Source organism: Pelophylax lessonae (genome assembly GCF_965119305.1).
Source record: "Pelophylax lessonae genome assembly, chromosome: 1".
Lineage (NCBI taxonomy): Eukaryota > Metazoa > Chordata > Amphibia > Anura > Ranidae > Pelophylax > Pelophylax lessonae.
In genome coordinates this window covers 804,009,944-804,034,152 of record NC_138768.1, presented here as the reverse complement: position 1 = coordinate 804,034,152, position 24,209 = coordinate 804,009,944, and the positions used below count along the sequence as shown (strand labels likewise).

General features: G+C 45.6%; 1 protein-coding gene across 1 annotated transcript in view; it reads left to right on the top strand.

The window, feature by feature from the left end:
* The window catches only part of HGFAC (HGF activator), a 165,288-nt gene that overhangs the window by 31,589 nt on the left and 109,490 nt on the right, over window positions 1-24,209 (top strand). Inside the window, exons 3-4 of the mRNA XM_082243346.1 lie at window positions 4,848-4,944; window positions 12,371-12,444. Coding sequence (XP_082099472.1) covers window positions 4,848-4,944; window positions 12,371-12,444 — 171 coding nt within the window. The remainder of the gene's footprint in view (window positions 1-4,847; window positions 4,945-12,370; window positions 12,445-24,209) is intronic.

The window sequence follows — 24,209 nt, the reverse complement described above, 5'->3', positions numbered from 1 at the left end:
GAATTCGCAGAATAGGGCCTGGTCATTAGGGAGGCAAGTCCTTCCGGTCCTAAAGTGGTTAATGATTTCTAATGGCTACTGCTGAAACTAACAAGTCACTCATGGCACTCAAGATATGGTGGGTGGCCTTTTTAATCTTCCCTTTTTTCCTGTGTCCAGGATAGTATAACATTTAGAAGGAGGGATTTAGATTGTATTTGTCTTCAGATTTTTGAAGCCTCTTTTATGTAAGGGTACATCCAAGTTTTGCTTCCATCTATGTTGGAGTATTCAGTTTTAGTATGATGTTTTTATTTCTATTTTTCTATTTTTTTTTCTATTTTTATTTTCATTTATATTTATTTTTAATTTCATTTTTTATTTAGAATTTTCATTCTAAGTGTATACTTATGTTGATTTTTGTTCTTATTTTTAGTATTTATTTATTTTTTGTCCGTCATATCTTTTCTTAATAGTTTTTTGTGTTTTTTTTTATGATTAGGGGATTTTATGCAACACTTTGTTTTTTAGTAGCTGTTTATCTGTTTAAAATATTATCAACTAAGTATGTGATTGTTGTAAGAGTGTCACCAGCCAGAGGGCTTAAATTGCATCCTTTAAAAAGATTTGTGGTATATAGGACCCGATGAATGTACAGTATATATCAATAATGACAACCCTACGAGGTCTATTTATGAGAGCATTGATCATGTGCAGGTTGTCTATAAAGTTATTTGCACTCCAGGGTGGTCCACCAATCAGAGCCTCATTGCAGGTAAATCAATTCCTCTATAGTAGGCAGAGACTGGATTTTCTGAAGTCGCCATACGGTGAAATGAATTGATGTCCGCCTGTCTATACTTCCTTACTTCAAGTGACGTCACTTCCAGCGACTCTGTGGAATGCACGCCGGCCAGCTTCTTGGAGCGTTTAGATAGGGGTGAGCCCATTACATGGTTGAGGAAAGGGGATGCAATTGATATGGGATCTGAGCTGGTGCCGTTGTGTGGTGGGATTTTAATATTTAATATAACAGTGTTGCACTATTATGGGTGTCTCTGTTTTACCTCCAGATAACCAACATCGGCCATCTGAGAGGGATTAGAGAGGTGCAGCAGACTCATCCTGGTGTTCTGATTGCTGTATGGTCCCTGGGACCCGGGGCTTTTAGTGAGCAGATTTGAGTCTCATCACGAGGTGGAGCAGTTGAATCATAATAGGAAGGCACATTTTGGGTGACAGCATTTATTGAGCACCAATTTTTTCCAATTAAGAAGACTTCTTTGTATATGGACTGTGAACGCTTCACATTTATTAATTTCTGCTGGTTATATAGCAATAGTGTATTGTTGTGTCCACACTATTGGCACATTTGTATGTTATTTTCCCTTATATCTACATTAGCCATCACCTAACAGCGGCTGCTTTATATTTATTATTTTTGATTTTAGTGTTTTTCTTTTAAAGGGACAGCAGTTAAGGGAACTCACTATATGGATGAGACGTCCTTCATGGATTATTTCATCAGATTTTAACCTAAACCATCTTCCTTTTTATTTGATAATGACCGTTTGCCTATTTATTGGAATAATTGCCAAATTGAAGCTCCTACTTATAAAATGAATCTGGACAGCCCGATCACTACAACTAGGAGATGGAGAAATTAGCAAGTTTTAAATTTTTTTTTTCTTTGAACCTTCCTAGCGGTATTCCCGAGCGTGGCTCGGGGTTAAATTTCAGTGCCAAAAGCGGTAACCCCGAGCCCCACTCGGGGTACCGCTAGGAAGATCGCTGGATCCTGGTAGAGGGGTTACTTACCTTGTCACTGGGATCCAGCGATGTATCCCGGTGGTGTGCGGCGGCGGAGCTTCCTCCCGATCCTCTGTGAGCCCCGACTTCCGTCTCCTGCGATGTGACGTTAGCAGGGGGGAGGAACCGGCGGCAAATTCAAATGTAAAACACACTAAGCACACTGATACAATGCAAAATAGAATATAGTCACATTAGTTTGCCCCCCCCAGTGCCCTTTCCTGCAGTTTTACTGTATATATATATATATATATATATATATATATATATATATATGTATGTGTGTATGTATGTATGTATGTATATATATATATATATATATATATGTGCGTGTGTGTGTATGTGTATATGTATATGTATATATATATATATATGTGTGTGTGTATGTATGTATGTATGTATATGTATATGTGTATATATATATATATATATATATATACAGTGGGTACGGAAAGTATTCAGACCCCCTTACATTTTTCACTCTTTGTTATATTGCAGCCTATTGCTAAAATCATTTAAGTTCATTCTTCTTCCTCATGAATGTACAAATAGCACCCCATACTGACAGAAAAACACAGAATTGTTGACATTGTTGCAGATTTATTAAAAAAGAAAAACTGAAATATCACATGGTCCTAAGTATTCAGACCCTTTGCTGTGACACTCATATATTTAACTCAGGTGCTTTCCATTTCTTCTGATCATCCTTGAGATGGTTCTACACCTTCATTTGAGTCCAGCTGTGTTTGATTATACTGATTGGACTTGATTAGGAAAGCCACACACCTGTCTATACAAGACCTTCCAGATCACAATGCATGTCAGAGCAAATGAGAATCATGAGGTCAAAGGAACTGCCTGAAGAGCTCAGAGACAGAATTGTGGCAAGGCACAGATCTGGCCAAGGTTACAAAAAGATTTCTGCTGCACTTAGGGTTCCTAAGAGCACAGTGGCCTCCATAATCCTCAAATGGAAGACGTTTGGGACGACCAGAACCCTTCCTAGAGCTGGCCGTCCGGCCAAACTGAGCTATCGGGGGAGAAGAGCCTTGGTGAGAGAGGTAAAGAAGAACCCAAAGATCACTGTGGCTGAGCTCCAGAGATGCAGTCAGGAGATGGGAGAAAGTTGTAGAAAGTCAACCATCACTGCAGCCCTCCACCAGTCGGGGCTTTATGGCAGAGTGGCCCGACGGAAGCCTCTCCTCAGTGTAAGACACATGAAAGCCTGCATGGAGTTTGCTAAAAAACACCTGAAGGACTCCAAGATGGTGAGAAATAAGATTCTCTGGTCTGATGAGACCAAAATAGAACTTTTTTGGCCTTAATTCTAAGCGGTATGTGTGGAGAAAACCAGGCACTGCTCATCACCTGTTCAATACAGTCCCAACAGTGAAGCATGGTGGTGGCAGCATCATGCTGTGGGGGTGTTTTTCAGCTGCAGGGACAGGACGACTGGTTGCAATCGAGGGAAAGATGAATGCGGCCAAGTACAGGGATATCCTGGACAAAAACCTTCTCCAGAGTGCTCTGGACCTCAGACTGGGCCGAAGGTTTACCTTCCAACAAGACAATGACCCTAAGCACACAGCTAAAATAATGAAGGAGTGGCTTCACAACAACTCCGTGACTGTTCTTGAATGGCCCAGCCAGAGCCCTGACCTAAACCCAATTGAGCATCTCTGGAGAGACCTAAAAATGGCTGTCCACCAACGTTTACCATCCAACCTGACAGAACTGGAGAGGATCTGCAAGGAGGAATGGCAGAGGATCCCCAAATCCAGGTGTGAAAGACTTGTTGCATCTTTCCCAAAAACACTCCTGGCTGTATTAGATCAAAAGGGGGCTTCTACTAAATACTGAGCAAAGGGTCTGAATACTTAGGACCATGTGATATTTCAGTTTTTCTTTTTTAATAAATCTGCAACAATGTCAACAATTTTGTGTTTTTCTGTCAGTATGGGGTGTTCCGTGAGAATTACCTACCCCGTGAGAATTACCTACCCCTCGTCACTTCCGGCCAGAAAGAGCTGAGCAGCGCAGCAGTGCGCATGCTCAGAGCCCCGGATACGTGATGGAAGAACAGAGGAGCTTACTAGTGCGCATGCGCACTAGTATGAAACGATCACGGTGTACCGTGAGAAAAACCTACCGACGCGGCACTTACATAAAACAGCTGTGCTGAAATACGAATCATCTCCGCTCCTGTCCCGGTCACTTCCCTGCTCTCGGCAAGTAAATATAAAAGCGGCTTTCGGCTCCGTGATTTATGTTTTCATACAGCCGCTGCCGCTTTTATATTTACTATCCGAGATCAGGGAAGTGACCGGGACAGGAGCGGAGATGATTTGTATTGCAGCCCAGCTGTTTTAATGTACCCGCTGCATTACATACAGTGCCGAGTACCGGAAGTGACGAGGGGTAGGTTTTTCTCACGGGTAGGTAATTCTCATGGAACATGGGGTGCTATGTGTACATTCATGAGGAAGAAGAATGAACTTAAATGATTTTAGCAAATGGCTGCAATATAACAAAGAGTGAAAAATTTAAGGGGGTCTGAATACTTTCCGTACCCACTGTATATATATATATATATATATATACATGTGTGTATATATATGTGTGTATATATATATATATATATATATATATATATATATATACATGTGTGTATATATATGTGTGTATATATATATATATATATATATATATATGTATACATACATACATACATACTTTAACTTATTTATATTTTTTTATTATATTATAATTTATGACTTTTTATTTCAAACTTTATCATACCTGAGAAGTTATAAAGAAGAACGCACAGTAAAAAAAAAAAAATCATATGTAAATAGTTGGTTTGGGCTGCTCATTCTTAAGAATTACATGCAAAATAATGGTACCGCTTTCAGCACCTAAAATCAGAAAAAGAATCATACCGCCAGGGAGGTTAAACCTTTCCTAAAAATATCAGAGAGCACAGGTTTAAACTTCAGAGGAAACCTAAAATCTGCAGACTTGACAGTAATGGTTTTTTTTTTTTCTTTCTTTCCTTTCAGTCTTTACAGAAGACGGTAAATTGTGCAAGTTTCCTTTTCGGCTGGGAGGACGTCTGCATTTTTCCTGCATTTCAGCTCATTTCCTACAGAGAAATTGGTGAGTAATTCTCTGTGATTAGGGAGTCTGATAAAGGCAGGTTAATTGTGATGTCTCCCATTATAACAATCTCATTTCAGTTGGCTCATTAAACATTTTCTGTCGCCACCTCCTGGACCTTTAAGAGGTTGTAAATGCTGGGAAGCGGGGGGCATTACGATTTTGTGACTGCTGTGATTGGCAGTCACAGCAGTCACATGATCGGAAGCGGCCGGTTGCAAGTATGCATTAGGAGCTTTCTGGTACCTGCCCATTACTGTGCTGGGAGCACGCTCTCTGCACAGTAATGTGTTTATACAGGGATGTGTATATGCTGCTGCTCAGCGTTAAAGCCCACCCACCAAGAACTCTGTGCGTATGGAAATAGTTAAAATAAATTAAGTATTGAAATGTTTACAGAAAGTTCTGTCCATTTACTTAAAGCGGTTGTAAACCCGAAAATGAAAAAAAAAAAAAAACCTGCAAGACAAAGCCATAATGAGCTAGTATGCATCGCATACTAGCTCATTATGTATTACTTACCTTAGAACGAAGCCCCGACACGGACCCCCGGACATTGCTGCGGGCGCCGCCATGATCCCTCTGCGTCATTTCCGAGTTCGGCGGGAGTGATTTTCCGGCAAGCTGCCGCCTAGGAAAACTGAAGGTCCCCCCGGACCTTCAGAGCGCATGCGCCGTGCCGGTTTAGGAGATATTAATTATACCTACAGGTAAGCCTTATTGTAGGCTTACCTGTAGGTAAAAGTGTCAAAAAGTGGGATACTACCGCTTTAAAGTAGTATGAAACCAAAAATGTATTATATTGCAGCTTACCAATCATTAGATGTGGTGGCTGCATTTGTTTTCTGGTTTTAGTTTTTCTTTCCCTCTGTTTTCCCCTGATGTTCAGACCAGTAGCACATCACCTGTATTAAAGAGCCCTCACTCTGGATGAAGGAGCACAGGGGGGAACTTTGGACAGCAGAAATGTCAGTCTGGAGAAGGGGAGTTTTAGATGTACTAGCAGATTTAGATAGACTAACAAATTTAAGCCAAACTCCAGCTCACACTTTATAATCAGCTACAGCAAACATTTTTTTTTTCCATTTTGGAAAAAAGTTTTTATATGAGTAAATAAAAGCTGATCATTGTAAGCACCCCTGCTAGCGTCCAATGGTTTGTCTCATCCCTAGGCGGCGCAGAACCAGAAATGTTCTGGCTATCTGATCCCAGGTTCCATTCCCTAATAGGCACACAGAATCTAGGCGCACACAGTATTTCCAAGTCACTCAAGTCAGAGAGCAGGCTGTGCATGTATTTTTGTGTTTTCTTATTTTTGTTATAGAACTTGGATAGGGTGAGGACCAGTGGCGGCTGGTGAAGTTTTAAGATGGGGGGGCGCAAGACCCCGCCCTTCTATTTTGGCCCCTCCCATTTCTCAGAAGCCACACCCCTTATAGACCCCACCCATTTTGTCCCCTGTATTTTGCTTGCGTGAACCAATTCTCCCAATATATCACATATTAAGGGCTCCATCAGTACTAGTATATCCCATAAAAGGGAGCAGGGGCCCTATTATGGGATATACTGTGAGAGACACCCTATTATGGGATACACTGACTGAGAGTGGCACAAACCCCACAGTACAGGCCCCTTGTACAAACACCACAGTACAGACTCCCTAGCACAAACCCCACAGTACAGACCCCCTAGCACAAACCCCATAGTACAGGCTCCCTAGCACAAACCCCACAGTACAGACCCCCTAGCACAAACCCCACAGTACAGACCCCCTAGCACAGACCACACAGTACATGCCCCCTTTCAATGTAGTGACCAGCGTGAATGCCCCCTTTCAAAATGTAGTGACCAGCGTGATTGCCCCCTTTCAATGTAGTGACCAGCGTACATGCCCCCTTTCAATGTAGTGACCAGCGTACATGCCCCCTTTCAATGTAGTGACCAGTATACAGGCCCCCTTTCAATGTAGTGACCAGCGTACATGCCCCCTTTCAATGTAGTGACCAGAATACAGGCCCCCTTCAATGTAGTGACCAGTATACAGGCCCCCTTTCAATGTAGTGACCAGCGTACATGCCCCCTTTCAATGTAGTGACCAGTATACAGGCCCCCTTTCAATGTAGTGACCAGCGTACATGCCCCCTTTCAATGTAGTGACCAGTATACAGGCCCCCTTTCAATGTAGTGACCAGTATACAGGCCCCCTTTCAATGTAGTGACCAGCGTACATGCCCCCTTTCAATGTAGTGACCAGCGTACATGCCCCCTTTCAATGTAGTGACCAGCATACAGGCCCCCTTTCAATGCAGTGACAAGCGTACAGGCCCCCTGCAGAGGTATGGCAGTGGGAGAGATGGGATCAGGCAGAGGGATGGTGGTGGGAGAGATGGGATCAGGCAGAGGGATGGTGGTGGGAGAGATGGGATCAGGCAGAGGGATGGTGGTGGGAGAGTTTGGATCAGGCAGAGGGATGGAGGTGGGAGAGATGGGATCAGGCAGAGGGATGGTGGTGGGAGAGATGGAATCAGGCAGAGGGATGGTGGTGGGAGAGATGGGATCAGGCAGAGGGATGGTGGTGGGAGAGTTTGGATCAGGCAGAGGGATGGAGGTGGGAGAGATGGGATCAGGCAGAGGGATGGAGGTGGGAGAGATGGGATCAGGCAGAGGGATGGAGGTGGGAGAGATTGGATCAGGCGATGGGATGGAGGTGGGCGGGATGGGATCAGGCGGTGGGAGGGATGAGATCAGGCAGAGGGATGGAGGTGAGAGAGATGGGATCAGGCAGAGGGATGGCGGTGGGAGAGATGGGATCAGGCAGAGGGATGGCAGTGGGAGAGATGGGATCAGGCAGAGGGATGGTGGTGGGAGAGATGGGATCAGGCAAAGGGATGGTGGTGGGAGGGATGAGGGCATGAGGCAGAGAGGGATGGCAGTGGGAGGGATGGTCATGGGATGAGGCAGAGCAGAGGGGGATGGCAGTGGAAAGGTTGGATGGTTGGATGATCATGGGATGAGGCAGAATAGAGGGGGATGGCGGTGGAAAGGCTGGATGGATGGTCATGGGATGAGGCAGAGCAGAGGGATGGCGGTGGAAAGGCTGGATGGATGGATGGTAATGGGATGAGGCAGAGAAGAGGGGGATGGCGGTGGAAAGGCTGGATGGATGGTCATGGAATGAGGCAGAGGGATGGCGGTGGAAAGGCTGGATGGAGGGATGGTCATGGGATGAGGCAGAGCAGAGGGGGATGGCGGTGGAAAGGCTGGATGGATGGATGGTCATGGGATGAGGCAGAGAAGAGGGATGGCGGTGGAAAGGCTGGATGGATGGATGGTCATGGGATGAGGCAGAGCAGAGGGGGATGGCGGTGGAAAGGCTGGATGGATGGATGGTCATGGGATGAGGCAGAGCAGAGGGGGATGGCGGTGGAAAGGCTGGATGGATGGATGGTCATGGGATGAGGCAGAGCAGAGGGGGATGGCGGTGGAAAGGCTGGATGGATGGATGGTCATGGGATGAGGCAGAGCAGAGGGGGATGGCGGTGGAAAGGCTGGATGGATGGATGGTCATGGGATGAGGCAGAGCAGAGGGATGGCGGTGGAAAGGCTGGATGGATGGATGGTCATGGGATGAGGCAGAGCAGAGGGGGATGGCGGTGGAAAGGCTGGATGGATGGATGGTCATGGGATGAGGCAGAGCAGAGGGGGATGGCGGTGGAAAGGCTGGATGGATGGATGGTCATGGGATGAGGCAGAGCAGAGGGATGGCGGTGGAAAGGCTGGATGGATGGTCATGTGATGAGGCAGAGCAGAGGGATGGCGGTGGAAAGGCTGGATGGATGGATGGTCATGGGATGAGGCAGAGCAGAGGGATGGCGGTGAAAAGGCTGGATGGATGGATGAATGGATGGTCATGGGATGAGGCAGAGCAGAGGGATGGCGGTGGAAAGGCTGGATGGATGGATGGATGGTCATGGGATGAGGCAGAGCAGAGGGGGATGGCGGTGGAAAGGCTGGATGGATGGATGGTCATGGGATGAGGCAGAGCAGAGGGGGATGGCGGTGGAAAGGCTGGATGGATGGATGGTCATGGGATGAGGCAGAGCAGAGGGGGATGGCGGTGGAAAGGCTGGATGGATGGTCATGTGATGAGGCAGAGCAGAGGGGGATGGCGGTGGAAAGGCTGGATGGATGGATGGTCATGGAGGACTGACAGGACAGGAGGACCACGAGGACTTACTTACCGGTGGTGATGTCTTCTCTTCTTCCAGCAGATGACCTCCGCTCCTCGAGCTGCGGTCTGGTGAGGTGACCGGTCCGGTCGTCTGGATCAGATGCTGGTGGTCTCCTCTCCGGTGCCGCCGTCACTCCCGTCCGGTGTCCACCCGACTCCATCGTCCGTCCGGGTCCGGTCCACTGCTGTGAATGACGCACGCGAGTGACGTCAGCGGCGCTCAGCGGGGTCAGCATCGGATGTCCTGGATGCTGTGATTGGTCCAGGCTGGAGGCTGGACCAATCACAGCCAGGAATCCACGAAGTGGGGGTTTCCAAGCAATGTGCCTTGCGCCCAGGTTACACCCCCACGCCCCCCAGAAGGCAGCCAATCGGCGCCTCTTCTGGGTGGTAACCCCACCCCCCCCCTCCACATCGGCCGGTGGCGGCGGCGAACGCAATTTTTTTTTTCAAACTTTATTGCTCGTTTTGTAATTTTTATTTTATTTTTTATTTTTTAGGGGGGGCGGTGCCCTGGCGCCCCCTATGCACCGGCCGCCACTGAGGACAGGGGCATACCTACAGGGTTTGCAATTGCAGTGGGGATGCCCGCTTCTCCTCCTCTTCCTTCCCACAATCATTCAGAGGCTGTAGGAGGATAATGGAGAGCTTGGTTCCTCTATATGCAGCTGCCCTGCTGCTCCTCTTATCCGGCTTATTTCTGCTTCCCCCCTGTTTGCTCTTCAGTCCCCCTGTGCTCTTTCCTTGTCCCTCTGTGCTCTCTCCTGGCCCCACCCCTCACCCCATCCCTTGCAATGCTGCTAGGTTCCCCTCTCCCATCGGTTGCTGAAGGGGATCTGTCAGGACGGATAGCCGGGAAGGGGGCCAATAAATGTGTCATTTACTAGCCCATTCCTTGTCTGAATGAATAGTCAGTGATCCGTACTGATCACTGTCTCTGAAGCAAAATAAACACAGTTATGTATGGACAGTTTGTGAATAAATGGGAAATCCTCTACAGAGCAATTCCTGTCCATTCATTCTGTGCTGCTGAGATTGCAGAGGAGATTGAGGGCTGTGTCCTAAATCTCGTTTCTTTGTCTCAAAGATGGAACATCAGTGGTTAATTTAGACCCCTAATATCTCACCAAAGCCCCCCAACGGGGCTCCTAAAAAAAGTAAACATTTTTAAAAAAATAATAATACTGTGTAATAAAAAAAAAACTGACGCAAGTGGCGGAACTAGGGTCACAAAGGTTATACTTGCGACCAGACCCTGGTGTTCTGCCACAGGACTCAGAGGGAAGGGCCCCAGTTGGGGCCCTGAAGGGTGGGTTAGCCTAGGGATACTCCAATAACCCCAAAACTTGCAATGGAGCACAGTAATCCTGAACTATTATACTTCAGTGGTTTAGTAGTAATGTAAATCTCCCAAAAAAATGGCAAAGAAAGTTTCTAAGTCCAGAATGCTGGTACTCACCATGTCTTGAATACTGTGTAGCCACCTGCAGTATCATTGAGTTTCTGTACTCCAACTGCCTGTGTTCTGGTTCCTTGGGAAACTTTCTGCAAATGCTAGAGGAGAATAGAACAAAGATCCCCCAGCCAAGAAGCAGCCAGCACCCCACACTCCCCCAGGATCAAGAGGCCTCTGCTCTGGGTTTCGGCTTATTTATACCCTCCTCAGCCCCCTGCTGGTCACTCACCACACTGACCAGGGATTGGCTGGAAAGGCATTATTATGTAGGCTGAGGTCTGCATTCTTCCACCCACTATGCCCCAGCAGAGCCCAGAGCAGACCTAACCAAACAATTGTTGCCTTCCCTGACTACAGGGAGGCCAAAAACTACATATAACTGCTAGCAGCCTAATTGGGCACTACACCTGTAAACTGATACATCTTGAAGAGAGCTTGTTCTTTCAAAAAACAGACTTTCTGGCTGGATCACCAGAGAAAAACCTAAAAAAGAAAACTAATCATCATCCACCACATCTCAGAATTGGTGGACTGCAAAATAATAAATGTTTGCTTTTTGGTTTAATACCATCTTTTTTTTTTCTTCTCTTACCTTTCTAGCTGGGTTAGCATACTCTTAAGCCCAGCGGATTCCAGCAATATTCCATAGTGATTTCCTTCTACACTGACTCATCAGGGGGCCAGCTGCAATAAAGTAGAGACAGTTGGTCCACTGTGTATGTCCACGATATGATGTATGTGCTGTAGAGTACACAAAAAAAAAAAAAGCAAATGAAAACATAGAAAAATAAGTGCAAACTATAGGGGTTATTCACATCTTTGCATTCTGCAACCCATGGTAACTGGTAAACTGCAGGTACCACACCCAATGCACTTTTACAGTAGTGAGTAATGCATCTGTACTGCAGGGCACCACTATTAATTTGAAAATAAAAACATGTTGAGCTATCCAAAAAAAGTGCTAGTGCATTAATAATTAAATTGAACAGTTAAAGTGTTTAAACAAGCATAATTCATGCAGAATAAATTAATTCATAAACATCAAAAGAAAGTTCATATAGGAAAAGTGCACAGTGCAAACAGTACATGTATGCAACGCCCAAATCCAATGATCCTGTGTGTTTATACACACCAATTCACACCCGGATGTGCACCCCACTCACAAGCTGCTTACTGACAGGTAAGACCTCAAAGATCGAGGTCTGGCTTCACTCTTGGGGAGAAATCCAACTGGGATGGATGGATTGTACAATTCAGGGTTCGGGAACGGTGGTTTCCAAAAAAGTCAAGGCAGTCCACAGATGCAGCTCCACTTCTGCCAGTTCTAGTAATGTCTCCTCTCTGCTGCAGCTTGTTTAAACACTTTATCTATTTAATTATTGATGCACTAGCACTTTATTTGGATAGCGCAACATGTGGGTTTTTTTTTTTTTGTTCTCTGTATCTATGTGGATATATAGGGAGTGCAGCTATCACGGTTTTAATTTTTAGTTACTGAAATTATTGTAGTTCTGACACCTAGAGCAATCAATTTTGTTTTTTGACCACAATTTACAGTATATATTCATGCCTTGCAATAGTTAAAAAATAAAGTAAATTTTTGGTGCAGCAATCAAAATAACCTGGGGTGACCTCATGCAGCGTGCTTTAATGCAATGCAGAATAACACATTGAATAGACCTATACAAACTGTTGTCAGATAAAGAGTTTCTAATGATCATGTACATAATGTATTTTAGGTGTGCTACAACACATAACTATGACAGAGACAAAGAGTGGGGGTATTGTGTCACAAACACAAGTCTGGAACTAGGTAAGTCTGTCTTTTCTACAATTAAAATGCCCAGGTTTGCAATTGTGCAGAACAGTAGTCAGGAGAGCTTGTGAAAAGATCTATTGGTCAGCTCTAGTGTTGAGCGAACACGGACTGTATTATTCGTGTTCGTACCGAATAATTGGATTTTTTGTACCCGAACACGGACACGGACACTTTACTGTATGTTCGGGTAAAAATCCGTGTTCGGTCGTTTTATTTCCGGGTTTTGCATGCTTTGGCGCTCTTTTCATGGCGGGCTTTCAACAGCCAATCAACAATCGTTTAACTGGTGTGCCTTAAGCCATCCCAGCCATGCCTGCAAATGTCTCAGTAGCTGTGATTGGCCGTCTGAAGCATGTGACCAAGTCTTTATAAGTTCGAGGCAGCCGCAGCGGCGTCATTATGCTGCTTAGATTCAGGGACAGAGCACACATCAACGTGCTGGCTGCTGATTAGGGAAAGATAGGCAGGAAAAAACCATTTGTGTCCGGATAGAATTGAGGGACAGGTCGGAGTGTTTAGGCAGGGCGAGTTGTAGGCATTTTAGGGATAGAGTCTGCTGAATTATAGGGTCAGTGTCTTCTACAAACTACAATCGATATTGCTGTGTGGGGGGTGGGGTGAATCTGCACTCAATCCTGATCTACGATCTCTTCTCAATCCTGTTAGGGACAGAGTCTGCTGAATTTTAGGGAAACTGTGTTCTACAAACTACAATCGATATTGCTGTGTGGTGTGGGATTGGAGATAGGCAGGTGTCAGTGATCCACATCCATTTTTCTGTGTGTGAGCTGCAGTGAACACAATCTTTTTGGGCTGCAGTGAACACAATCTTTTTGGGCTGCAGTGAACACAATCTTTTTGGGCTGCAGTGAACACAATCTTTTTGGGCTGCAGTGAACACAATCTTTTTGGGCTGCAGTGAACACAATCTTTTTGGGGTGCAGTGAACAAAATCTTTTTGGGGTGCAGTGAACACAATCCTTTTTGGTGTGCAGTGAACACAATCTTTGTGGGGTGCAGTGAACAAAATCCTTTGTGGGGTGCAGTGAACACAATCTTTTTGGGGTGCAGTGAACAAAATCCTTTTTGGGGTGCAGTGAACAACATCCTTTTTGGGGTGCAGTGAACACAATCTTTTTGGGGTGCAGTGAACAAAATCCTTTGTGGGGTGCAGTGAACACAATCTTTTTGGGGTGCAGTGAACACAATCTTTTTGGGGTGGAGTGAACAACATCCTTTTTGGGGTGCAGTGAACAAAATCCTTTTTGGGGTGCAGTGAACAAAATCATTTTTGGGGTGCAGTGAACACAATCTTTTTGGGGTGCAGTGAACACAATCTTTGTGGGGTGCAGTGAACACAATCTTTTTGGGGTGGAGTGAACAACATCCTTTTTGGGGTGCAGTGAACAACATCCTTTTTGGGGTGCAGTGAACACAATCTTTTTGGGGTGCAGTGAACACAATCTTTGTGGGGTACAGTGAACAGAATCTTTGTGGGGTGCAGTGAACACAATCTTTGGGGGGTACAGTGAACACAATCTTTGTGAGGTGCAGTGAACACAATCTTTGTGGGGTGCAGTGAACACAATCATTGTGGGGTGCAGTGAACTCAATCTTTGTGGGGTACAGTGAACACAATCTCATACTTCTGAAGGTTTGAGGGTGCTGCCTGTTCCATACTCCCCCTACTCCTCATCTAGCCTTTTAGGGGTACAAACAATAGTAATTGGGGCCTAGTGTGGTTGTGTACGTGTGATATACATACACTTTTTTGGGATCATATTTTCTATTCCGCTATTTAATCAAAAACCTTTGGGGATCAGTTAAATTGGGGGATAGTCTGTGTTGGTACGTGTGAGAGAGATCCACCTTTCCAAGTTGTTGGGGTTCATCTCATACTTCTGAAGGTTTGAGGGTGCTGCCTGTTCCATACTCCCCCTACTCCTAGCCTTTTAGGGGTACAAACAATAGTAATTGGGGCCTAGTGTGGTTGTGTACGTGTGATATACATACACTTTTTTGGGATCATATTTTCTATTCCGCTATTTAATCAAAAACCTTTGGGGATCAGTTAAATTGGGGGATAGTCTGTGTTGGTACGTGTGAGAGAGATCCACCTTTCCAAGTTGTTGGGGTTCATCTCATACTTCTGAAGGTTTGAGGGTGCTGCCTGTTCCATACTCCCCCTACTCCTAGCCTTTTAGGGGTACAAACAATAGTAATTGGGGCCTAGTGTGGTTGTGTACGTGTGATATACATACACTTTTTTGGGATCATATTTTCTATTCCGCTATTTAATCAAAAACCTTTGGGGATCAGTTAAATTGGGGGATAGTCTGTGTTGGTACGTGTGAGAGAGATCCACCTTTCCAAGTTGTTGGGGTTCATCTCATACTTCTGAAGGTTTGAGGGTGCTGCCTGTTCCATACTCCCCCTACTCCTAGCCTTTTAGGGGTACAAACAATAGTAATTGGGGCCTAGTGTGGTTGTGTACGTGTGATATACATACACTTTTTTGGGATCATATTTTCTATTCCGCTATTTAATCAAAAACCTTTGGGGATCAGTTAAATTGGGGGATAGTCTGTGTTGGTACGTGTGAGAGAGATCCACCTTTCCAAGTTGTTGGGGTTCATCTCATACTTCTGAAGGTTTGAGGGTGCTGCCTGTTCCATACTCCCCCTACTCCTAGCCTTTTAGGGGTACAAACAATAGTAATTGGGGCCTAGTGTGGTTGTGTACGTGTGATATACATACACTTTTTTTGGATCATATTTTCTATTCCGCAATTTAATCAAAAACCTTTGGGGATCAGTTAAATTGGGGGATAGTCTGTGTTGGTACGTGTGAGAGAGATCCACCTTTCCAAGTTGTTGGGGTTCATCTCATACTTCTGAAGGTTTGAGGGTGCTGCCTGTTCCATACTCCCCCTACTCCTAGCCTTTTAGGGGTACAAACAATAGTAATTGGGGCCTAGTGTGGTTGTGTACGTGTGATATACATACACTTTTTTGGGATCATATTTTCTATTCCGCTATTTAATCAAAAACCTTTGGGGATCAGTTAAATTGGGGGATAGTCTGTGTTGGTACGTGTGAGAGAGATCCACCTTTCCAAGTTGTTGGGGTTCATCTCATACTTCTGAAGGTTTGAGGGTGCTGCCTGTTCCATACTCCCCCTACTCCTAGCCTTTTAGGGGTACAAACAATAGTAATTGGGGCCTAGTGTGGTTGTGTACGTGTGATATACATACACTTTTTTTGGATCATATTTTCTATTCCGCTATTTAATCAAAAACCTTTGGGGATCAGTTAAATTGGGGGATAGTCTGTGTTGGTACGTGTGAGAGAGATCCACCTTTCCAAGTTGTTGGGGTTCATCTCATACTTCTGAAGGTTTGAGGGTGCTGCCTGTTCCATACTCCCCCTACTCCTCATCTAGCCTTTTAGGGGTACAAACAATAGTAATTGGGGCCCAGTGTGGTTGTGTACGTGTGATATACATACACTTTTTTGGGATCATATTTTCTATTCCGCTATTTAATCAAAAACCTTTGGGGATCAGTTAAATTGGGGGATAGTCTGTGTCGGTACGTGTGAGAGAGATCCACCTTTCCAAGTTGTTGGGGTTCATCTCATACTTCTGAAGGTTTGAGGGTGCTGCCTGTTCCATACCCCCCCTACTCCTCATCTAGCCTTTTAGGGGTACAAACAATAGTAATTGGGGCCTAGTGTGGTTGTGTACGTGCGAGATACATACACTTTTTTTGATCATATTTCCTATTCCGCTATTCAATAAAAACCTTTGAGGATCAATTGAATTGCGGGATAGTCTGTGTCGGTACGTGTGAGAGAGATCCACCTTTCCAAGTTGTTGGGGTTCATCTCATACTTCTGAAGGTTTGAGGGTGCTGCCTGTTCCATACTCCCCCTACTCCTCATCTAGCCTTTTAGGGGTACAAACAATAGTAATTGGGGCCTAGTGTGGTTGTGTACGTGTGATATACATACACTTTTTTTGGATCATATTTTCTATTCCGCTATTTAATCAAAAACCTTTGGGGATCAGTTAAATTGGGGGATAGTCTGTGTTGGTACGTGTGAGAGAGATCCACCTTTCCAAGTTGTTGGGGTTCATCTCATACTTCTGAAGGTTTGAGGGTGCTGCCTGTTCCATACTCCCCCTACTCCTCATCTAGCCTTTTAGGGGTACAAACAATAGTAATTGGGGCCCAGTGTGGTTGTGTACGTGTGATATACATACACTTTTTTGGGATCATATTTTCTATTCCGCTATTTAATCAAAAACCTTTGGGGATCAGTTAAATTGGGGGATAGTCTGTGTCGGTACGTGTGAGAGAGATCCACCTTTCCAAGTTGTTGGGGTTCATCTCATACTTCTGAAGGTTTGAGGGTGCTGCCTGTTCCATACCCCCCCTACTCCTCATCTAGTCTTTTAGGGGTACAAACAATAGTAATTGGGGCCTAGTGTGGTTGTGTACGTGTGATATACATACACTTTTTTTGGATCATATTTTCTATTCCGCTATTTAATCAAAAACCTTTGGGGATCAGTTAAATTGGGGGATAGTCTGTGTCGGTACGTGTGAGAGAGATCCACCTTTCCAAGTTGTTGGGGTTCATCTCATACTTCTGAAGGTTTGAGGGTGCTGCCTGTTCCATACCCCCCCTACTCCTCATCTAGCCTTTTAGGGGTACAAACAATAGTAATTGGGGCCTAGTGTGGTTGTGTACGTGCGAGATACATACACTTTTTTTGATCATATTTCCTATTCCGCTATTCAATAAAAACCTTTGAGGATCAATTGAATTGCGGGATAGTCTGTGTCGGTACGTGTGAGAGAGATCCACCTTTCCAAGTTGTTGGGGTTCATCTCATACTTCTGAAGGTTTGAGGGTGCTGCCTGTTCCATACTCCCCCTACTCCTCATCTAGCCTTTTAGGGGTACAAACAATAGTAATTGGGGCCCAGTGTGGTTGTGTACGTGTGATATACATACACTTTTTTTGGATCATATTTTCTATTCCGCTATTTAATTTAACTGGGCCTCCATGCGAGACCTGTGTGCCTTGTTGCGCTGTTTTGAGTACTCCACCAACATGGCCAGTGGCAATGACGCCGTTCTCAGCTTAACTATCCCACTTCTATGCCTCCTTGAAAAAACAATTCGGGCGATGATGGAAGAGGATGTGGCACAGGATGAGGAGGAGGAGGAGGATGAAGAGGTAACATTTCCAAGGCTTTCAGGGCAGTCATTCGCAAGGGGCTCCGAGGGTGGGTTCCTGCACACGCAAACGCCAGGGACGCAATTGTCCAGCAGGGGCACAGTTCTGGAGGATGAGGAGGATGAGGAGGAGGAGGAGCTGGAGGAGGAGATGGAACCATGTTCACAGCAGGGTGGCACCCAGGCCAGCTCATGGCCATCACTGGTGCGTGGCTGGGGGGATACAGAGGACACGGACGATACACCTCCCACAGAGGACAGCCTTTCGTTGCCTCTGGGCAGCCTGGCACACATGAGCGATTACATGCTGCAGTGTCTCCACAACGACCGCCGAGTTGCCCACATTCTAACTTGTGCTGATTACTGGGTGGCCACGCTGCTGGATCCCCGTTACAAGGACAACGTACCGTCCTTAATTCACTCACTGGAGCGCGATCGCAAGATGCGCGAGTACAAGCGCACGCTGGTAGACGCCATGCTGCTGGCATTCCCATCTGACAGCGGGGCCACAGTGGAAGCACAAGGCAGAGGAGGAGGAGGAGGAGGTCGCCAACGCAACCAGGGCACCGCCAGCACCTCAGAAGGCAGGGTTAGCATGGCCGAAATGTGGAAAAGCTTTGTCAGCACGCCACAACAAACAGCAGCACCAGCAGCTCAGATGGAACGTCTTAGCAGGAGGCAGCATTTTACCAACATGGTGGAGCAGTATGTGTGCACACGCCTACATGTAGTGAATGACGGGTCTGCCCCCTTCAACTTCTGGGTCTCCAAATTGGGCACATGGCTTGAGCTTGCCCTTTACGCCTTGGAGGTGCTGGCGTGCCCTGCAGCCAGTGTATTATCTGAACGGGTATTTAGCACGGCTGGGGGCGTTATAACAGACAAGCGCAGCCGCCTGTCCAGAGACAATGTGGACAAGCTCACGTTCATTAAAATGAACCAGGCATGGATCCCACGGGACTTTTCCGTACCTTATGCAGAATAGCAATGGATACCGACCTTACCCACCCATTGTTCCATTTTTGCTCTTTCTCACTCTTTTGGGGTGTACCCTCATTTAAAATTTTTGAAAAGAAGCAGTGTTGGCTACCTCGTCCTCCTCCTCAGGGCCAGATTAATGTAGGGGCTATTGGAGCTGCAGCTCCAGGCCCCTACCTTTTATATAGGCCCCGGGTTGGCCATATTCACTGTTACCGCTCTTCTGTCACTTGTAAACACAGAAGTCTGGCTTCTATGCTCGCTTCCCCAGGCAGCACCCTCAGAACCTCCCCACACAGCGTGAAGGCCGGACAAGGAGGGACAGTTGGCGATGCATGGATGTGTTTATGGGCTTCAGAGACAGCATCCCATGTTGAATTAGGCATGCATGGCTGCACCCTTCCTCCTCTGGGTGCATGGCAAGGCACGGCCCTTAAGGCCCTTCAAAATCCTCAGCACCAAGCCCATGATGCTGTTAATCCGGCCCTGGTCCTCCTCCACCGCCGCTTCCACCTACACCGCCCATAGGTGTGCGCAGCCTATTGCATTAAGGTGTGCACCCCAAAGTTGAAATACACATGCATGTGTTTGCCAGCAGGGAGAGTAATGTATCGGGGCCATGTACCTGTAGGCAAGGAGAAATAGAGCAGAGCAGGTCCCAGGGAGATCTTTCCCATCTCCTCACTGGCAATGCTATGTGCCCTAGGTGATTAGGGTGTGCCCAGGCACACCCAGCACACCCTGTGCGCACGCCTATGTCACCGCCACATCCACCACCACCTCAACCTCCCTCCTACTCCATATGGGCCTCGTCCTTCAGAGATGAAGAAGAACATTGTTTTATTTTTCTGTTTTTTTTTTTGTTGTTTTAAGTTATTTCCCTATCCACATTTGTTTGCAGAGCACTTGCCATGCTCTTAATTACGTTTTGCTGCCATTTGCAGCACTCTAGCCCTTTCCTTTGGTGTTTTAGAGCCATTTTAGTGCCTTAAAGTTCGGGTCCCCATTGACTTCAATGGGGTTCGGTGTCCGGGAAAAGTTCGGTAAAAGTCCGGGACACGGACCCGGACTTTTTTTTAAAGTTCGGCCGAACCCGTCGAACACGGACATCTAGGTGTTCGCTCAACCCTAGTCAGCTCTTGCGGATTTTTATCACTTTCATGATATTTGCTTTCCTAATATGCTAGTTGCATATGTTGCACAGTACAAATATGGTATAAAAAAAATAAGAACAAATCACTAATTGTATTACGTTTTTTTTTTTTTTTTTTTTTAAAGAGCGCTCCCACTGACCACTTTTTCCAATCAGCAGGCCTGGGGTGTGTTGTTGACCAAGCTGTGCAGCTGGTGCTGCTAAGGACCAAGCTGTATTCTGTGGCTGGGGTGTCTAGATCTGCCTTTCTCAATCAGGGTGCTGCGGCACCCTGATGTGCCGTCTGGGTTTGTCGTGGGTGTCGCAGCATCCTGGTTCAGAAAGGCTGGGTTAGAAAGTAAAGGCATGTATGTATGTATGCATGATTATGTATGTGTCTAATTAATTATGCATGTTTATATGCGTGCATGTGTATGTATGTATGTTCCTTTCACTTCTGATCCCTCAGTCTGTACGTTAAATACCTATGACCCCCCTACACTCTGTACATTACTTTTAATCTTGACTCCTCTATTGTGTACTTTTATTTTTGATAAAGGGACAGGCCACCACAGGTGAGATGAACCGGTCTAATAGACTCCACATATGGGTACCCAACCTGGCTTGCCTCCATAATACATACAATCCAATAAGAAACGGCTACACACCATGGCAAGTCCTTGCACTGTTTATTGTATGATCTTCAAAATACAGTGACACAACCTGGAAACAAAAAAGCTGTTGCTGGTTGACGCGTGTCACGTACCTGGTCAGTGAGCCTGACATGTAGAGGAGGGCCTCTCGTACAGGAGTACACCGGATCAGAATCTAGAACACACACAGAAGCTGCAGACCAAAAATCAAGGAGTCCATAGGGAAGCCTGTTTAAATAGCCCACCTGGCACCAGCATTAGTAACAGGTGCACACATAGATGCGCGTTCCCAAGCCCACGGCTATGCACATCTGCACGGCCAGTTGCTGGTCTGTGCATGTGCATATGTGTGCACTGCGAAACTCCATCTGTACCACGGACATGCCTTCCCTGACCATGCGTTTCACACAGGCACTATGCTTAATCATAACCACAATATCTGTGTGAAACGAGTCAAATAGCAGCAGCTTCTTTGTGTCCTGGTTGTGTCCCCTTATGTTGAAGATTCTACAATAAATGGTGCAAGGACTTGCCGTGGTATGCGGCCATTTCTTCTTGGATTGTATATTTTTAATTCTGACCCCTCCAATCTGTACTTTACTTTTAATCCCGATCCCCACACTCTCTACAATCAGAACTGCTTTTACAAGCTAGAGGGACTTTTTTTTAGACTGGGGTGCTTCGAGACTAAAAATACTTTTAATAGGTGCCGTGACTACAAAAAGGTTGAGAAACACTTGTTTAGATCATCTTCAGATTCTTCATCTTGAGCATTATCACGTTGCAGGAATCTCAGCTCAAGATGCTCTGGTGTGGATAAGGGCTCATTATTTTAGGGTTTTCATGACCTTGTGCTAGTTCTACTTTAATAAAATCTGCTCTGTTTGGTTTGATGTTTTTTTATATTCCAGGGCTGATTTTATTTATTTTTTATATCCAGTCAAATACAGGAGCCAAGTACATATATTCATATGATGACATATTAATTTCCTAGAAAACAAAGAATCCTTTTAATTAATGGATCATCACCTCCAGTACACAGAAACGTCTAATTTCATTACAGCAAAGCCATTATATTTTTATTACTATGGACTCCATCCAACTCAGGCAGGATGATGAACTGCTAAACTGCCTCATGTCTGCACGTTTCGTGTCAGAGTTGGCTGTGAATGATGGCTCATTACACTTCCATAGGTCATACATAAGACTGGGGACCCCCTGACTGCAGTGGGCATGTTGGCATTGTTAACTGACTGTCTTGGACCATGTTCACAGTAGTGTTGAATCCCAGACAGGAATTTCCTCAAAGAAACCTGAACTGGAGTGTAAATCCCAAATTCCACATGCTGGTTTCTATTGCCTGGCTATCAACATAGTGTGCTCACTGTGTTAGTGTGTCTCTGGGGTCTTTCTGTGCACCAAATAAACCCACCCAAAAAACCTGGATTTTGTTCAACCAATGCTAAACCAACCTAACCCTTCACTCTTTAACCAGCTGTCGACCACCTACTGCAGTTTTACTGCGGCAAGGTGGCTCGGCTGCATGAAACCGACGTTACTGTGCGTCGGTTGCCGTCCCCGTGATGTGCTGATTCGGTACAGAACCAATCAGTCATCAGGTCCAGGCCAATGATTTTTGGCCTGGACCTAATAAATGGTTCTGACCAATTGCTGAGTAAATGTAAACACAGGCACAGGAAATTATGCAATCTTCACTCCTGGAGCCCTTCTCTGTTCCAGGGTGAGAGAAGAGAACATCAGACAGTGAGTACACAAGCACTACATTGACACCAGTACACATAGGCACATATTTAACCCCCTGATCACCCACAGTTAACCCTTTCACTCCCTGTCACAGTGTCACTATACACAGTATACAGATAATTTACTGATCATTGTATTAGTGTCACTTGTGACTTCAGTTAGTTTGAGAGGCAGTTAGTGGATGTTAGTGTCTGTCTCAGATAGGTTTAGGGTACCTGCCATATATTCCCTAATAAAGATTTAACCCCCTGATCACCCCCAGTACACCCCTTCATTGACCTGTCAGAGTTTCACTATTATAGTGTACAGTGTATTCTAGTGACCAGATCTTTTTTCTGATCTGTACCCCGTTGACCCCGTTCTTCTGTTGCTGAGGTTCAACAATCACAGGGTTCTTGTATGCAGTAGAGTGTCGGTACTAGTGCCACTCAACCTTCTGGTGAACTGGCAAGCACCAGCAGCCTAGCACATCCTGGTCGTAGTCCAATCAACACTGCAGTAACACTTGGTGACATGGCAAGTCCCATAAGTGCAGTTCAAGCTGGTGTGGTGACTAGCACAAGTAATGTTCCGCAGCCACCAAGAATTCGAAGACAGGCCCATAGCGTCCTTCCTGATGCGCTGCGAAATCCTATTCGGGAGCCTACCACTTTTGCAGAGTCGGTACTTCCCTCATTTACTGGCCAACCCGGAATTCAGATGGAGACAGTCAATTTTACTTCCCTTGACTTTTACAGGCTGTTTTTCACGATCTGTACAGATCTATTGTGGACTGCGCAATTACTTGTAAAAGCAGTCTAGGGGCTAATTATCCTCTAAGATTGCTTTTGCATGAAAGCCGACCCCTGGCTGTAAAAAACGATACCAAGATGATGCTTAAATCTGCAGGCATCACCCTGGTATGACCATTCAAAGTCCAGGCGTGTACCAGTAAACTGCTGGTCCTTGTTGGGCATATATTGTAAGGTTCTTTTTTTTTTCATGCAGTCTGTGGGCTGAATGAAAAAGAGAACCTAACAGATTCCTCCATTCACATTGATCGATGTGGATGGAGAAATCTCTGCCAGAAAGTGTGTGGCATGCCCACCATTAGACCTCCCAACATCCACCCACTTCTAATGATGGGCATACATGCAATGTTCTTTTTAGACTGAACGAAAAAAAGAAAAAAAAAAGAACATGGTAGATTCCTCCATTCGCATCGATCAATGTAAATGAAGAAATCTCTGCCAAGAAAAGTGTTAAAAAATATATGGCAAAGCAATAGGGGAGATCCGCCCTCTGTGTCCACCACATCCATCCCCTATGCTTCGCCATAGATCAGGCATGTCCAACCTGCGGCCCGGGGGCCCCATGCGGCCCAGGACCACAGGCAATGTGGTCCACTGCCCCCTGACAATTTTTTTTTTTGCTGGGGAGGAAGGAAGTCGAGTCAGGGGCATGGCCACAGAGGTTTCCAACTAACTGTAGGCAGTGGCTGCCTCGGAGGGAATCATCCACTAGCTGTGCTAAATTAGTGCTGGGGGGCGCGGCAGCGCGGGAAGGGCGCAGCAGCGTTTTATTACTTATATAACTAAACTTAACTTAACCACTTAAGCCCCGGAGGATTTGGCTGCTAAACGACCAGGGGGTATTTTGCGATTCGGCACTGCGTGACTTTAACGGACAATTGCGCGGTCGTGCGACAATGTACCTAAACGAATTTGGCGTCCTTTTTTTCCCACAAACAGAGCTTTCTTTTGGTGGTATTTGATCACCTGTGCGATTTTTTGATCACGCGCTATAAACAAAAAAAGAGCGTCAATTTTGCAAAAATAACAATATTTTTCACATTTTTTTATATGAAATTCCCCAAAAAAAAATGTAAAAATCAAAATTTTTTAACATTTTCAGCCAATTTGTTTTATGCTACCTATGTTTGGTAAAAAAAAATCGCAAGAAGCGTATTTTGATTGGTTTGCGCAAAAGTTATCGCGTTTACTAACAA